The following is a 17,655-nucleotide window of genomic DNA, read 5'->3' as shown; positions in this document are numbered from 1 at the left end:
CCCCCTTCTCTTCAAGCATTGACTTTCAGCTGTCACCTTCCGTTTCTGTGAAAGGATGGGCAGAACTCTTAGAACCACTAGGACAGTGTTCTAGTGAACAGTGCTGGCAACCTCTCAAAGTCTTGTACACTTTGGCTACAACCTGAAATTTTCATGTGCTTCCCTGAATTTTGGGAGATTGGATATCTTGAAATAATTTTTTTTCCTCTTAGTTTATTGGAAGATTTCCAGTATTTTCTGTAGGGGGGAGTACCATAAATGCAGAGTTGGTTTTTTTTATTTTCTATATTTCCTGTTCTCTTCCCTACTTACAGAAACAGAGATGTGTTTAATTTTTGATAGCCATTGAAAGAAAGTGAAGCAGTTTAATAAACCTGGTATGAAATCCCAGATCGCCTTCCTCTGAGTACAGAGCTCTGATCATTAGCCTGAAGCCAGGCTCCTTCTTTCTTTTCTTACCTCCTAGCAGCTTTCAGTAGCAGTCCACTATCAGCAAGAAGGAAAAGGAGAATATCTACGTGCCCAATACCCAGAAACTTTGTGCTTAGGATGTCTTAGGATGCAGGAACTAAAGATTTATCCCCCTCTTACTCTCTACTACATTTACCCCTGGCCTTTACCACAAAATGTGGAATTTAATTCTTATTCCTCTCTTCAAGAGGCATAATGGGCACAGATACTTGCTTTGAGGCCCTGATGTGTCTGCCTATGTAGACATATTCCCTTCCTGATCAGCTGTCTTTAGATTTCTCCTTACTGTACATTTGATTATGTACAGATGTGTATATTCACTCTTTATAATGAGTGTACCTTAATGTAGGCTTTTTGACTTACCCACTGGAGGATATGAGCACCATCCATCTTTTCTAACCTCTCAGGGACATATCTATCGCATTCTTTGATCTCCTAAGAAGCATTATCTTTTTTTACTCAGAAAAGTTGCCATGCAGAACTTGAGAAAACTGTGTCCCGGAAGTTTGGTGACATGGTGAGAACTGCCCTGGAACAATTGTTCCTGAGGAACAATTTCTCTCCTCTGGGCACTGCGTTTGATCTGTGCTTTGCTGTAGATCTGGTGATTTTAGGAAGTCTGACAGGCTCAGTGAGCATGTACTTTACATTAGTTTTGTGTTTGTACAGTGAAGATATGTTGTAGAAGTATTGAGGTTATCCTGCCGCTGCTACTGAGCACACAAACACCTATTTTTCTTGTGGAAATGCCAGACAAATACGTGGTGGCCTTGAGATAAGAGGTGCAGCTGTGTTTTTCACTGAGGATAATTTTTGCCCTTCACCCCCCCCATTTTTTTATGTATGTATTTCTTATGTAAGGAAGCTTTCTGACCATCTCTGATATACATAGTCAAAGCTGTGAGGTACTTGGTTCAATGTTAGTCGAATACATTAAAATTCAATTAGATTTCTGTAAAATCACTGTTCAGAATTGTTGCTCTTCACTTTGGGTAGTAGTAACAGCAAAAGTTATGAACTGTTTACACAATGCAGTGAATGTTTTACCCTACTTCCTTTTTTCAGTTATGGATAACACATACAACCCACTGCTTACCTTCTTTAACAATTTTAATATTTAAAGAGCTCTATAAATCCTCAAAACTGGTATTGTAAAGCTGCAACCAGTTTAAAGACTGCTTGGATTTAAAATTCATGATGATATTGCAGTAGGGCCTGTGCCATATCCCAGGAATGGACTCCTACTGTAACAGCCTACAGTGTTGAGTTAGGTACAGTTTCTGGCTCAAAGAAATTGCAGGCAGTAGCCTGAGTAAGGACACAGTAACAGAATATATAAGTAGTGTTCACAAATTTTATGATGCCTTAAATGTGTTTACTCTCTTAATTCTTTAGGAGGAATTTAAACAGGCAGGAATTAGTCAATTTGAAAAGCAGAAAGCAGCAAAAGGCTGAGGAAGAGAATGCTCAAATTAACAGAAAAGAAAATGGATGAAATACACTGACTGTAAGAAGCTAGAGGGTTGAGACTCTAGAATACATACAAGAAGGGAAAGTGGAGTTGAGTCCTGGTAGACCAGGGAAATAGTGGAAAATATCAAAATAATCCAGAGGTGTCTTTAGCCTGGAAGTGCTAATCAGTTCCTGGGCTACTGAATCAGTTGTACCTGCATCCATGAGTCCTAGCAGCCTGTTGGACTGGAAATCCAGTTCAGCCAGCTGCTTTGAGGTGATGAAGCTCCCCCCAAACCTGAGCAGGTTCAAGATCCTCCACAGAAGCAAACAGTTGACTCCAACACAGCTACAGATCTGGGACTCATCACCATAATTTCTTTCTCCCAACCCAGTGCTGTATAGGAACTAGGGTTCCTGTGATGTAGTGAAATACTCTCTATGTATTTCAAAATAACTTGCTGTCTAATGCGAGCTGGAAGCAATACATGTTCAGTGATTTTAGAAAATGAAATATTTGTTAATTCATTCTGCAGAACTGTAACTATAGATTTAGTAACAAAATGGCAGGGTTATTAGATAGTTACTTAAATGTACTTACCGTACTTTATCCTTTGAAACGTACAGATCATTTCTTAGATCAATATGTTCGCTTTGCCAAGATTTCTGCAATGCAAACAGGGAAACTGACAGGCAAGAATTTTTTTACAGTTTATTATTCTTTCTCCTCTCAAGGTCAAGCAGTCTTTCCTATGTATAGCTACTACAGTGGTTGGGGATGATTAATTCTGAGGACTTTGGAAACTACACCTCTGAAATGTGTCATGTTTTGCGAGGGATGCTTAGCATCTGTTCCTGTCTCAGGGCTATTCTTGTCCTTTAGTTGAGGTAGTCTTTATTGAGGAGTCCTTGTTTTTAAAGCCACAATAAATTTCACTTCTGAGATTCTGATAAAGCAAAAGGTGGGGAAGGAACATGAAAGAGAGAAGCAAAAATAGCCCAGATGAACTGGCCACCTTCCATCTTTCTTCTTTTGCAACTCAGTGCATAGTTTGATATCTGCTAGTCCAACACCAATTAACTTTATAGAGGTCCACTCCTTTTTTGAGAGAGCTCTGACAACATATTAAAAGGAGAACAAGCTGCCTCCTTAGTCGAGAATCTTCCTGGAAAGGACCAGAAGTCTCTATGCCCTCTGGGCCTAAGGTTCAAGTCTTTCTCCAATCCTGATACAGTTGGGCAGAACTCTTAAAAAATGCACAAACTCCATAAATTTTTTTTCCTCCTCAGTCTCTCCAACCCTATCTGACTGTTATGTGTGTCCTGGACAGATTTTCTCTGTCTTTGCATTTATGATTGAATTATATTACTTTTGTAATTAAAATAAAGAAGCCAAGACTGAAGAAAGGAACATTCATATTAAAGGAGAAGATTGGTGGATCGTCAGGTTTCCTGGCTGAAGAGTGTTGGCAGCACTCATTTTGGGTGTTTCAATATATGGTAAGCTGAAGAGCATCACGATTCTGAAAGAGTGAGTCCTCCAGCCTGAAAAGTCTCGCCTTATGTTCAGAAAGGTATCGATCTCTGGTCTAAACAGCAGGGGAGGGTAACCTTGATCTTGACAGCATCTGGATTTCTTTGATACCGGGAACATGTTCATGTTCTCTTCTTTCACTTACTGGTAGCTGCCTCGTTTAGCCATGGCACACTACTACAGAGATATGCATCAGTTCATAGACATCTCATGTACTCCCCTGCTTTTTGCCACTTAAATAGCATACCTGTATGTTGTCCCTTCATAGTTCGTAGATGATCCTGTGCAGGGTTAAGAGGACTCAATGATCCTTGTGGGTCCCTTCCAACTCAGCATATTCTGTGATTCTGTGATTCTAAGCATTACCGGAGTTCGCAAGATTGACAATGGTTCCATTATTTGAGGGTATCACTGGTACGTAACAGTCTTTGTCACTTTCTGTTGCTTGCAGGATGTCAGAAATGTTTCGTACTGTATTTGCTGTTTGATTTTCTTACTCGCAATTCTTAGGACTAAAAATAGTTTCATAAATACTTTATTTTCTGTTTGATTTTCATGCACCTACTTTGGGAAGAGAAATAAGAATGCCAGAAATATTGTATGAGCAGTAATTCTTGTCAGATGAGAAGTGAGAATGGATTGTGGAAAACCTCTAAGAGAGTGTAGTTTGATGAAATTTATTGTGCAGTTAGAAGAGAATAAAACCAGTTCTTATAAAATTTGCCTCACCTTGAATTTCCTTAACACTCACACTGTATATTCCTGTATCACAGATTTTAGTGGTTTTTTATTTCATCCAAGCATGTTCCTTCTTTGAACTTTGATCTTCCTCCTTTCATGTTTTAACAGTTCTTTTGTGTTTTTCACAGACTGTTTTTGAGAGGAACTGTCAATCTGATGACTGTGCTGCTGATTTGAAACTTCATGGTAAATTACTGCTGTCAAGGTGAGTAGGTGAACTTTTTTTCTTTCTTGCACAGTAGTATACCATTCATCTTATGTTAAATGGCATTGAAATATCAAAAGACAAACACATATATTTAAGATTCAGATTAGAAGGATGGTGACAATGATACCGCTTTTAGTGCAGAAGGGTCTTGACATGTACACAGAATCTGAACTCCTGTGGTAGTGGGCTCTAGGCACATACAGCACAGGACTCCTTCATCTTCCCAATCAAAATTGACAAAACTAGAGAAAAAAAATAGCGTATCAAAGAGGGGCAGAGAAAGTAAAATTGCATGCTCAAATCAAATACCAGTATGGACCATGTAATTTTTCAAAGAGAATAAAATACTCTTCATGACATGGTAAGAGTAAAACTGCTTGCAGAAAAGCAGTTTGTTCAAAAAAACTGTCACATGGAAAGTTGAAAAAACCCTCCAAACATGGCAAATTATCTTCTTCAATCTATCATTTTCTGTTTCTCAAATTGTAGTTTTGCTAACTTGTTTGAAATACCACTCTGCTTTCAAATTCTTCTTCTCTGCAACTTGGGGTGAGTGTCTGATTTCACTTTCTTCTGGGATAATAAACCTCATCAAATAGACCAGAGGTGAAGTTTATGTTCTGTCCCTTGTGACAGATGATCTTAGGAAAATACCTATTGTTTTACCAGGATGTGTATTCAATTTTGGGATAAATCAGGCTAAAGTGAACACATCACTTCTGTTTCCTTTTGTGTTTTGTTTTAGATGGAAATGCTGATGTAAGTTATTTAATTGTGTGCCAGAGGTTTTGCTATTTGATGGAGAAGCTCTCTGTGAAATACTTTGCTTTCAGGTCAGGAGAGAGAGGGGAAGACACTCCCCTGCTTTAGGAAAGAAAAATAAAAAACAAACCCCAAACACAAGGAATAGTCAGGAGATACGCATATGTTTTATATAAGTCTACAGCATGCTGTAACGGTACTTGGAAACAAAACTGAACCGTAGTCAAGTCTGAGAAGTTACAGGCTTCTCCAGGCATGACTGAAGTCCACATGAATGTTTGAGCTGGATACATGTCTGTGTGGATTAGAGAAGCCAGTGAAGGATTTTGTCCTGTAGTTGAGGAACAAATAGCAAGGGACAGGTCTAAAAACTTGTCAGTGTATAGTAATCACAGCAGTAAGAGCTGTAGTTGTGACTGGAGCATTTGGCTGTTTATATTTAAAGCTGTTATTTATGTTGTCTTGGCAATTTAAAAGCCACACCTGTCAAAAGAGCTTAGGATATTCAAATATAGTTTCTACGTTTGTCTAGCAAAATGCTGAACAAATGTTCTCACATTTTCTTTACCCAGTGACACTCTGAAGTCCTGTTTGAAATAAACAGGATGGTGTGAAATCCCTCTGCACAGTATGGGCTTTCTTTACCTAAAGGGCTCTGTAAGCTTCAGTTATTAAGAAACATAACACAATGAATGTCTCTTATGAAAACAGATTTTTTTGGTTGTATTATTATTGCCTGTAAAATTACCAAAAAACGTGCTATGGATTCTGATTTTAAACAAGTGCCTGGTAATTTTTTCAGCCCTCCGTGTTTCATATTAAATAATCCTATCACCATTTTCCCACATTATTCCTGCTTATTCTAAGTCTATGCACAAAGCAAAATTATTATTTTTTTTTTAGAAAGAACAAGAAAGGTGACTCATTTATTACTATCAGCAGTAAACATTAACTTCATTGTTAGCAAGGTTATGTCAATGCCTTTGTCTAAATAACCATGTCTGACTAAATTTGGTGGACTTATTATTAGAAAGAATGCAATAAATGATGCACAGATACACTGGATTGAAATAAACCAGATATTTATGGGAAGGCAACAGTAACTACTGTCTCTCAGATCTGCTGCAGCTCTTTGAAGGTGTCACTGGATCAGTGGATAGGATGGTTTGATTAAGATCCTCTACTGGGGTTTGCAAAAGACTTTTATTAAGATTTCTCATCAGGGGTTCACAAAGAAAGTAAGTTGCCCAGATCTGAGAGGAATGGTGCCCTGAGTATTACTACCTAACTAAAAGGTAATCAACAGAGAAAAGGTTTAAATAGTTGATTTTGATGGTGGCGAGAACTCTACACGTGCTAGTGATATTCAGCATATTCACAAATTATATGGGAAATAATCTGCTAGAAAGTAATGATAAAGTTTGCTAATCATACTAAACTATTCATAGCAATGAAAATAACAAAGGAGGAGGTAAGTTTTCATGAAGTGTGTGATTAATCTGTGGATTTTACTGTTTGGGGTACTGTAAGTTCTGAGAGTGTATGAATACTGGAAGCTGCAGAAATATATCAGCAAAATGCCATTCTGTGCTTGCCTTGCTCTTCCATATCCCCTTGGTTTTAGACATAGTTGGATACAGGGCTCTCTGCTAGATGAACTGACTGTGCTTACACACTTTCCTTAAATTTGTAGCGTGTTAGAGCCAAAAGCTGTTCAGGGAGCTGTATATGGCAAGGTATAGTTTTGGTCATCACTATATATGCTTTCAAATGTGTGCTGGTTAGAGCATATATGTGTATAGAAAGTCAACTCAAATTACATTATCATCAAGAGAATTGTTTACTGAGGTCATTCTTATGAGCTTAGGATCTCTACAAGCATTCACCTGGGATGTGTTTGAATCATTAAAATTACCAAGTTAAAAGATCACATCCAGCTTTGAAGATAGGAAACCCACATACCAAATGACTAGTAGGAAAACCAGCCCATGCTGGCAAGAGTTAACTAGGTCTGCTCTAATTTTACTTTTCTTGGTATCTTGCTTCTCTTCTGAAAACTTATTCCTGTGCCCTTAAATTGGGAGCACTTTACTTTGATGAATAACAAATAAATAGCCCAGGATGTTAACACTCAAAGTGATGACCTCACAGATGGCCATTTATCCAAACTGCTAAAACCAAACAAATCTGCATGTGTGAGTTAGAAACTTCACTGCTGGTCTGGCCAGATATGATTAGGTTTGCATCATTATTTCATGGTGTTTGAGGACCTGCTACATGTTGAAACAGCACTGCTGGGCAAACTGAAATCCTCTGCTGTGAATTTGTAGAAGAGGGTAAGGCAGAACTGCTTGGAAGCAGGTGATGATAAAAAACAATGTTAAAGCCTTATAACTCTATCTGGAAGCTTTTGCAAAGACTTAGGAAGCTGGAAATGGGATGTATTCTTCTTTTGAATGCTTCTGTTATAGTGAAAGTTGTCCTTGGAGACCTGGGCTCCAGTACATGCTTTACTGGAGTGAAGAAGACTTAGGATGCATTTATTCTGGAAAGAAAAAGGTTTTATTTCATTTAACAGATAAAGCTCTTCAAGGCTTGTGCACCTTCATTTTCATCTGTTTGCATGTAAATGCATCCCAGCTTCCTGAAGGGATTGTTGGATGAAGGAGCCAAACTGTTCTTGCTTGTGGCAGATGCAAGAGAGGCAAGAGTCACAGACTGTGGCTTGACAGGTTCAGAGCAGAGATTTGGAAAAACCCTGTTGCATAGGCAGTTCATGCTGCAGGGGAATGAGACATGCAGAGATGGTGTGCTCTGCCATCCTGGGTTTCAGGACTTGTCTGGGTAAGGTTCTTGCTGACCTCATCTGTTACTGGCAATGTCCTGTGTCAAGGTGGATGAGGATGGATTTTATGATCTCTAGAAATCCCTTCCAACCAACTCTTCTGTAGTGTCTTGAGGTAAATCCTCTCTGTAACCACAGCAAAATTGCTTGAACAAAACAAACTCTTCTCCAACACAGAAGCATCTGCCTAGGGATGGTTAAGGGTGTCTTCAAGTGCTGGGGCTGGAAACCTGCCTGTGGGACTCTGTGTCTCTCGCTGATACCATCTCTGCTACCTGGCAAAGCAAACTGGGGATTTAACTTTCTATGGCAGACATTACGAGATGGCATGTAGAAACCCCTGCAGCGGTGTGTGCTAGTATTGCTACACATGGTCTTTCTAGTGGCTAGCCTGGACTTTCTCACAGGACTATGGGTGTTAGCCTAAAACTACAGATGACAATTTAAGAATAAGGAAAAAGGATCCATGGAATGTCCTGGGGACTTCACGAAGGCACTGTTAGGAGAGACTGAAGGAGCAGAAGAGAGGTATTTCATCTTTCCAGTCATGACTGTTTTCAAATCCATTTTTCTTGAAGAATAAATATGTGAAGTTTTCATAGCACAGAGCAAGAGAATCCCTTCAACAATTCTCCAGTATTAAGTCTTGCAGCTGTCATCGGAGATGGCAAAATCTGGCCTTATTCATGCAGTAATACCCTGTGGGTACTGGTCGTGATGATTGCTAAAGGAAGAGACTTAAAAGTATCTTAGTGTAAAGAATATAATTATGTATAGCATACAGGTTTTTGTAATGACATAACATGAAACCATAAGAGAAACAGGAATAGAATATTTTGTAATAAGCTTTATTTTTATGACCATAGTTTAGGGGAGCAGCAGGAAACCAGGTTTCCTTTCCAACAATCCAGTACTGAAAAACAAAATGTTATGTTAGTTATTATTTTAAAACACTGTTTAATATTAAAAATATATCTATGACATATCATGTTTGACTTCAATGCCTCACTCTGTTTGCTTGGCATGGTAAATGTCTTCTCTATCAGGTTTCTGTAGCAACTAGCACATTTTTATTGAGCCTCTCCAAAGATTCTTAGAAGCTGAACTGCATCTGTTTCCTCAAGATTTGCTGGGAGAAACTCTAAAGTAGGTGTTCTGTAGAAGTTTATACCTCCCTAGCCTTTAAAATTTCATATTCATTTCTTTGGTACTTTATAAGGGAGAAAAGCATTCTGGTCTTTTAAGAAGAACCTGAAAGTGCTGAGGGAGATCTTATCTGATGTACCAATGCAGTTTCAGCTCCTGACCTGATGCCTATCCATCTGACTGTCTCTCTGCAAAGGCAGTGGTAGTTATGGAGCCCCGTTTAGGCTGTAATGGGCTGTAACTGAAAAGTGTGGAGAAGACATTTCAGTAGCAGCGAGGGTGTTTTTTTCCAGCCATAATAAACAAGCTAGCTAAAAAAGACCAGAGCAGAATGGGTGGTTGTTTCCATGAGAGATCCATCATTAGAACAGAATAGCTCATACATTGGAGTACTTCTGACTGATCTTTGACTGTTAGGAATAAGCAGCTTGCTTTTATATGTTGATTTAGAGCATCATTAATGACCACCATTAATGACCAGGCTCAAATTTATATTCTTCCCCTTTAGACTGGCTGGGGTTCCAGTATATACTGCTGGACACGGTTTATTTTGGAAATGTGAAGTTGGCAGCGAAAGTCATAGAAAGGCAAAGGAGTGACAGGTGTATTTTGCAGAAATATTCAAGTTTTTCCAAATTGTGGGTTTTATTGAGTTGAAGTCAATACTTTCAAAAGTCCTCTTGTGAAATGGGATTTTTGAGAAATGTCCTTTTCCAGTTGAAATGTCAAGCTTGTGGCTTGAGCTGTTTCTGCTTCCATTAGCCAGAGAATGGACAAAACTCCAGTCTGTCAAAAATTTCATTGAGCTTGAAATATTTCCATTTTAATGAAATAGTAATTTATGGAATAAAAGTATTTTGCAGTATCATCTGGTCAGCTCTACAGAAGGTTGGTTTTGCCTTTTTTCTGTATAATTTTCTTCTGTGACTTACTAAAGGATTAACATCTTTTCCTGCCAACATTTCTTTTGTTTCTGTGATCCCTTTTGTCTTATGTATGGCTCTGTAATTGATAAGCAGGTAAATGTGATGTTCTGGGATGTAGTATTGAAGTAGCTAGCCCAAATCTCTCTGAAAAGACAAGGGAGAGTGTGCATCATCCCCATGTGATTCCCTCAGACTTTCAGCTTACAAGTCTGGAGTTTATAAGCATATTATTTGTATTAGTGAAGAATGAATAATTTCACATAGGAACTAGCTATGCTACTGCAAAACTGCTTGTTTTGCAAGTGCTGTGTATAGATACAAGGATGAATACGCTCCTGGATCTATTAAAATCAGTGGAAGGACTCCCTCTGGTTCACTGGGCACATCGTCAGATATTAGGCACCTGGATTTGAAAAATAAATCTCAGCACTTTCATACTGACTTGTCAAATTATTACAAAACCTGAGATGGAGGAATTCAGAAATCACAGATAACAACGTGTTATGATAGCTTTGTCCAATTTGCTTTTCACCAGCACAAGATGTAATGACACATAACATAGGTTAGTGCTGCAATAGTGCAGAAAATCAGTGTGTTCTGAAGGAAGGAGCAATAAAATAAAATTTTTATCAGAAAATTCAAAACTTTTTGAATGTATCTAATTAACATAGTAATGTTTTCTAAAAAAACATTAGTAAAGATTGTCACTGATCACAGACTTTTGCAAAGCCATGGAGAAAAGATGGTTTAAAGACTGTTGTTTAATGTGGGGAGCAAAATGTTCAATAAATTTGACTATGCTTACACCTCAGTACTTACCTTCCTTTGATCACAGAGCAGGGGTTTGTTTCCAGAGAGGCCTCATGTTTCACAGTATGCCCATTGAGATTTTATGCCCCTGAAATGTGTCTTAACAAAACAGTCATGATGATGAAACACAATATCCTTTCATGTGAAGCTAATTACATGGTCTGATACTATCTGGTTTTCCCTTCCTCTTCATTCATAGTAGATGAAGCATTTCTTTTCACTTATTTTATCTTTCATTAAACAAACACTTCTTTCAATACTATTTTTGACCTTCTATTTACCCTAAGTAGCAAAGCTGCACAGATGGAGTTCATATCTGCTTTACAAAAAACAACCAAAGAAAAATTAGCAAATGCTTTGGTTAAACCAATGCTAAGCATTTCTAGTTCTAGAGAAGTGGTCTTGACAGTCAAAGCCCTGTGTGTATAAAGCTGTATGTGCCAACATTGATATTCCCAACTCCTAGGGCTCTGCGTACAGAGCCATGACTGAAGGGGTGCCCACTGATCATACCCCAGTGCTGTCCTAGCTGGTGATCTTTTAAACTACCAAAGAAGTTCCAGGGAGAGAATAATGTTAAAACATTGGGAAGATGGATATGAGAAGATTGTTTGCTTTTTTCTCAAAAAGCCATACCAGGTTTCACACTGTAATTTACGTTGTTTCCTAAATTATAGCATAGTTTAATATTATTTAAAAGTAATTTGCTACACTGCAAAGGATGCAATGAAAAACTGCTTATTACCATTTCATGTATATTAGGATATTTGTAATTCTGTTTGGAATTTAGTCTTTTTGGCGAATCTTGGAAGCAGAATTCTGATTTCTCGTTTATATTTACTTTTATTTATCTTTTACTTACAGACAGTTGTTAAAGTATTGAATGCTGAGTTTGTGAGGCACATGGAAAACTCTGTTGTAGCTCATCCAGGTTTGGATTTGCAGTTTCCTGAAAGGGCTGTTCAGCAAAGCCCGCAATTAATCAAGATGTAGTACAAGTTGCAATGAGAGCATCATCTCAAGGAATGAGTGAATATTTTCCATTGTTGAGGGTAAATGGGGATGGAGAAAGTTACTTGGTTTCTTGGTTAGTTGTGCTCAGAGCTTTGTAAATCTGTCATAAAATAAATAAATAAATCCAGTTTGATAGCAGTGGACAGTCCTGTTCCTTTTGAACATACAGTGACAGAAACCATATGGATGGAACCATCAAGTGCTGTGTGATAACAAACCAGAGTAGTCCACATCTTATACAAGAACAAGATTCCCAGTCTCTATTTTCTAATAGCAGGCTACTGGTGATTATAGTCAGGGATACTGTACAAGCCAGTCTTGTCCCTTCTTAAATACTGGTTTTGTTTTGTAAGAATCACTTGACTACTGGAGTAGGATTGCGTTGTTTATTTTAAACTAGACTCCTAAAGAGATGTTCTTTCATACAAATTGAATTAATTGCTGAGCTACTGTGTAACCTGGCCCTTCTTGTGAACATCTCAACATCAGTATTTTCTGGACCTGAGATAGTTGAAGTCACTATATGGTTTCTTTCTTGCTTTAGCAACTGAAGTATAAAGCTAACAAAACAAAAGCTTAACCTCAGGAAGCACTGTCATATATCAGCTGCCTCCAGAGGTGGAAGTTCTTGATAATATACAGACCACAATAAGAAGCAGATGCACTTTTGTTTTGTATTTGCAGAATACATCTTGCCTGATGCATATGTGCGTGTGTATGCTTATCATGGCTAGGCTTTGCGAACGAAGATTTGGGAAAGGCTCTATCCACATTTGTTACAAGCACGCTGGTGGCTAATAAGGCCAATACAAGATAGACATGTCCGATTGCAAAAGGCACAACAGAAGGACTCCTTAGGTGGTATATTCTGCAAGACACGGTTCTTTCTGCACTGCCTTTTCTCCTCGAGAGTGATTCTGCATGCTTTCTCAAAGGAAACAGTAGCGTTATAGGTGGTGTGTCTCCAGACCTCCCGATTTGAGGCCAGAGTAGACCAGTGATGATGATCAATATGGCCAAGGCTGAGATGTTGTTTCAGGGAGTCCTTGTATCTTCTCTTTGGGGCTCCTCTCATGCAGCAGCTGGTGGCAAGTTCACCATAGAGCAAGATCTTAGGGAGGCAGTGGTCCTTCATCCTGGAGACATGTCCTGCCCAATGCAGCTGTGTTCTCAGCAACATGGCCTCAATACTTGTGACTGCTGCTCGTTCTAGAACAGACGTCTTGGTCACATAATCTGACCAGTGGATGTTAAGGACTGTACGGAGACAGCGTTGATGGAAGCATTCTAAGAGACACAGGTGGTGGCGGTAGATGACCCATGATTCAGAACCATATAAAAGAGTGGACAGCACAATGGCTTTGTAAACACTGATCTTGGTACTTTTCTTCAAGTGTTTATTACACCATACTCTTTTATGGAGTTTTCCAAAAGCACTATATGCCTTTGCTAACCTGTTGTCTATCTAGCTCTCCATCAGTCTTACCATCCGGGGAGATGAGGCTGCCTAGGTACTTAAGCTGCTGGACTGATTTGAGCTCTGATTGGCCAATGGTGATATGGCGATGATGGAAGACTTCTTGAGGTGCAGGTTGATAGAGAACTTCTGTCTTCTTCAGGCTGACTTCCAGCCCAAAGAGCTCAGCAGCGCCTGCAAAACAGGATGTTAAATGCTGCAGAGCTGCTTCTGTGTGGGCGACAAGGGTGGCATCATCAGCATAAAGTAGCTCCTGGACAAGATGATTTAAGGTCTTATTGTGGGCCTTCAGTCACCTTAGGTTGAATAGGCTTCCATCAGTACAGTATCAAATGTAGATACCATCCTGATCATCGAGGTCTGCAGTGGCCCTTTGGAGCATCATGCTGAAAAAGACTGTGAATCGGGTTGGTGCAAGAACGCAGCCTTGTTTCACACCACTGGTTATTAGAAAGGGCTCAGAAAGTGCATTACCATATCTGACTTGGCTGTGCTGATCCTCATGAAGTGAGATGATCATTTTAAGGAACTTGGAGGGATATCCTAAATGTTCCAAAATCTGCCATAGACCTTTTCTGCTCACAGTATCGAAAGCCTTGGTGAGGTCGACAAAGGTTACATAGAGACCTTTATTCTGTTCCCTACACTTCTCTTGCAGTTGTCTGAGAACAAATACCATGTCTGTGGTACTCCTGTTGGCTCTGAAACCACATTGGCTTTCAGGTAGAATTCCTTCTGCTATAGTGGGTATTAGTCTGTTCAAGAGTATTCTTGCCAGGATTTTGCCAGCAATGGAGAGTAGATTAATACCACAGTAATTTGAACAGTCTGATTTAACTCCTTTCTTCTTATACAAAGTGATGATGACTGCATCACGAAGGTCTGATGGGAGTTTACCGAGTTCCCAACAGCGCACCACAAACTCGTGAAATTTCATATGGAGAGCATGGCCCCCATGTTTCCAGATTTCAGGTGGAATTCCATCAACCCCAGCTGCCTTGCCAGTTTTCACCTGCTGTATGGCCTTAAGGGTTTCTCCCAAAGAGGGGGCAATATCCAAATCATTCTTCACTGGTTGTTGTGGGACGGATTGAATTGTTGAGTCTTGAACTACACGGCTAGTACTGAAGAGAATCTGAAAGTGTTCAGACCAACAATTCAGAATGGAGGTTTTATCTGTCAGAAGCATATGCTTATATACATACGTACATACATCCTCTTTTGTGATGCAGCTGTGTGAACTTTTTCTGTATTACATCCTGAAATTGCAAAATCTGGTAAGCCTGAGGTTCTTCACAGACCTCTAGGTAATTCCTCTTGCTGGTTTTGTATGAGCTGTAGAGGAAATGTGCTGATATGGGTATATGTTGCTTGTCATGTTTGACATTTAGACATAACTTACTCGGTGTATAACACCTGCTACTACAAAACAAATTGCCTTAAGTAACAAACCTGTACTATTTCTAACATTTCATCTCAGCTTAACTGCCTTTTATTGACCTCTGAAAGTGATTCCTGGAAGGCACTGATCTTTTTCTCTCTCATCAATGCTTAGCTGAATATGCTTTTTAAATTGCATATTATACCATGGTAAATACATGGGTTTGCATGATGACTATATTATTTATCTAATTCCTGGAAACAGTATGTTATGAAGTGCTACCGATTCAGCATCAAATTTCAGGGCCAGATCTATAGTCAACAATCACCTATTTTAACAGAGCTTTTCAAATATTTTAACAAATAAGAAAAATATAGAGGGATTTTTTCTTTCACGTTAGGCTGATATATGCAACTTTCATCTACAATTCATCTTTCATCTACAGTTTATCTTTTGCATTTCTTTCTAACTCTAGTAACTAGTTTTTGTTTGCATTCCAACTCTAGGATACTGTCTTACACACACAGGGAGGGACAATACCAGTGATTCCAAGGATAGCTTGTGGTTATTAAAGATGTTAGTTTCTATATGTGCCTGCAAGGGTGAAAGATTAGATTAGAGCTTCTGTAGATGTTGTACCTCATCTTGCTTGTATCAGTTTCATAAACCAGAGTAGCTCCATTCAAGCAAAAAGCTGCTCCCTGGAGTAAACATTGTGTGAAAACAGAGATGGTTTTTTTCCCCATTGATTCTTCAGTTCTGTTTATAAAGGGTTGTGAACATCTGAGTGCAGTTGAAATTACTGATAATAATAAAAGGCACCAAATTTCTGTAGGGTTATTATGAGTGTATTTTTGTGTGGATGTTGTGCCCTGTTCTGTCCTTTTTACTTAAAAGTTTGAAGATACAGGTGGGTGGGAGTTGTATCTGTTGTGTATTTAAGGGGGATTTATGTGAAGAAACCACAGTTGGGGAAAAGAAGACAAATTCCAGAGAAGCTTTGACTATATGGTAACTAGCTGTAGCTAGAAATCACTGTTGTTTCTATACCATAACAAAGAGTGGTCTGTCATCTGTGTCTTCCCCCAATCTCCATCCCCCCCAAACCCCTCCCCCTTGTTTACTACTCAAATGCATTCATTTTTAATGTTAAAGTGTTGAAAATATGGAAAAGATAAGGCTCTGTGCCATATTCCTGAATTGTAATATATATATGGGAACTGAAGTGCTAGAGACAGTAGCTCTGTGCCAGAAGGGTACTGGCACAAGCAATTCCATTGCCTTGGCCCTGGGCTCACCACAGTAAACACTTTTTCCATATGGGACATTTACTTCCTTCTTAAGGGGAAACATTAGCACATTGTTACTCGGTCTTCATGGTGAGCAATATTGTTACGATATTACTCCTAAAATGTGCTCTGCTGACACAGAACCTTGGTTGATCGCTCCTCAAATTCTCATTTAGATTTTTCCCATCACCTCATTTATATACTACTGAGAGAACACTGCAAAGTCTCTACTTGAGAAATAGATTAAAAAATAGAGGAAAAGATCATTAATGAAATGATCTGATGGCCCCAGAGATAGTTGGCCACAGCTGGCTTAATGCACCTCAGGTAGGCTGTGGTCATCAGCTGCATGAGGTCTCTTTGAGCCTTTACTAGCATAGACTTCAGTCTAAGAAGGGGAAGGCAGCAGCTAGTTAATGCAGAATAAGCCATTGTATCTTGAGCATTTGGCTCAGTACGTAGTCTAAATTGACTGCGAACTTTGCAGAGAGAGTTGACCTTTAACACACATGTGATGAGAAGAAATATAACCAAGCAATGTAAAATACTATAGTTTATACTATAGTATGTAAAATGCTATACTATAGTGGGGTTGTTTAAAAATTTTATTTGTTTTGTATTTGGTTTTGGGGCTGCTGCCCTCAGTTTTGCACTGAAATATCAAATGAATTCCCAGATCAACTGAGGGTTTCAGCCTTTCATTGGCCCTTGAGGCTTAAGTATTTGCAAAACTCCTCCTAAAGTTCAGTTAACCCTGGAGCCTGTGATAAAAAAGCCAACAGAAGAAAGGTATTCAGGGTTGATGTAAAGATTCTGTGAAGATAAAATTAATATGTACTTTAGTAACTGCAAAGACCAATGCTGGTTGATGAAGGTAGAAATCTGTTTGGCTCTGTCATAGTCACCAGTGTTTGTTGACTCAGCTTTTACTGATTTACAAGCAAAAGGTGGGGTTCTTTAATTTCATCTGATGGAGGTGGAGGACAGATTGAACTTGAGTTGTTTTAAGCATTACCCATTTTAACTTACCACAGTTGTATCTTCCACTGTCCACTGAGCAGTAGTGGTGATTTATCCATATAGATGCTGATGTGTGGTAAGGAAAGAAAGGTTCCTAATATAAAAGGGAAAGTCAGTGACCCAGACTAACAGGGTAAGTGCAACCCTGTCACATTCCTTGCCCTATCTATAGACTGCACAGGCTGAGAAAAAGTGCTGAATGCTTTCTCAATTTTTGAAAAAATTCACCGTGGTGCAGGAAATAGAGAAAAATGTCCCTGCATACCATTTGGAATGCAGATTATGCCACAACTGACCCAGGTTAATAAAAACATCAGCATCTTGGAGGATGGAGAAATGAAAATTGCAGGTCTTTTCGGTTTGTCTTTCTCAACTGGTCTTTCTTCTCTTGCTGACCATAGTGCAATGCTGTGGTTTGGACATTAACAAAGAGCATTAAAGCATGCAAAAGCGGTATTTGTTTTATCCTGAAATTTGTTTTCTTTTCTTAATCACTTATGAGGAAAAGATTAAATATTTCTATTTACATTTGATGTGTATTACCATTGTAGTGAAAAAATTTGGAGCCTGAATTTCAGA

General features: G+C 38.9%; 1 protein-coding gene across 1 annotated transcript in view; it reads left to right on the top strand.

Annotated features, from left to right (window-relative positions):
• ITGA9 (integrin subunit alpha 9) overlaps positions 1–17,655 on the top strand; it is a 217,633-nt gene that overhangs the window by 117,362 nt on the left and 82,616 nt on the right. Inside the window, 1 exon segment of the mRNA XM_032691139.1 lies at positions 4,327–4,403. Coding sequence (XP_032547030.1) covers positions 4,327–4,403 — 77 coding nt within the window.

The sequence above is a fragment of the Chiroxiphia lanceolata genome, chromosome 1 (assembly GCF_009829145.1).
Source record: "Chiroxiphia lanceolata isolate bChiLan1 chromosome 1, bChiLan1.pri, whole genome shotgun sequence".
Classification (NCBI taxonomy): domain Eukaryota; kingdom Metazoa; phylum Chordata; class Aves; order Passeriformes; family Pipridae; genus Chiroxiphia; species Chiroxiphia lanceolata.
This window is presented reverse-complemented; position numbering and strand designations above follow the sequence as displayed.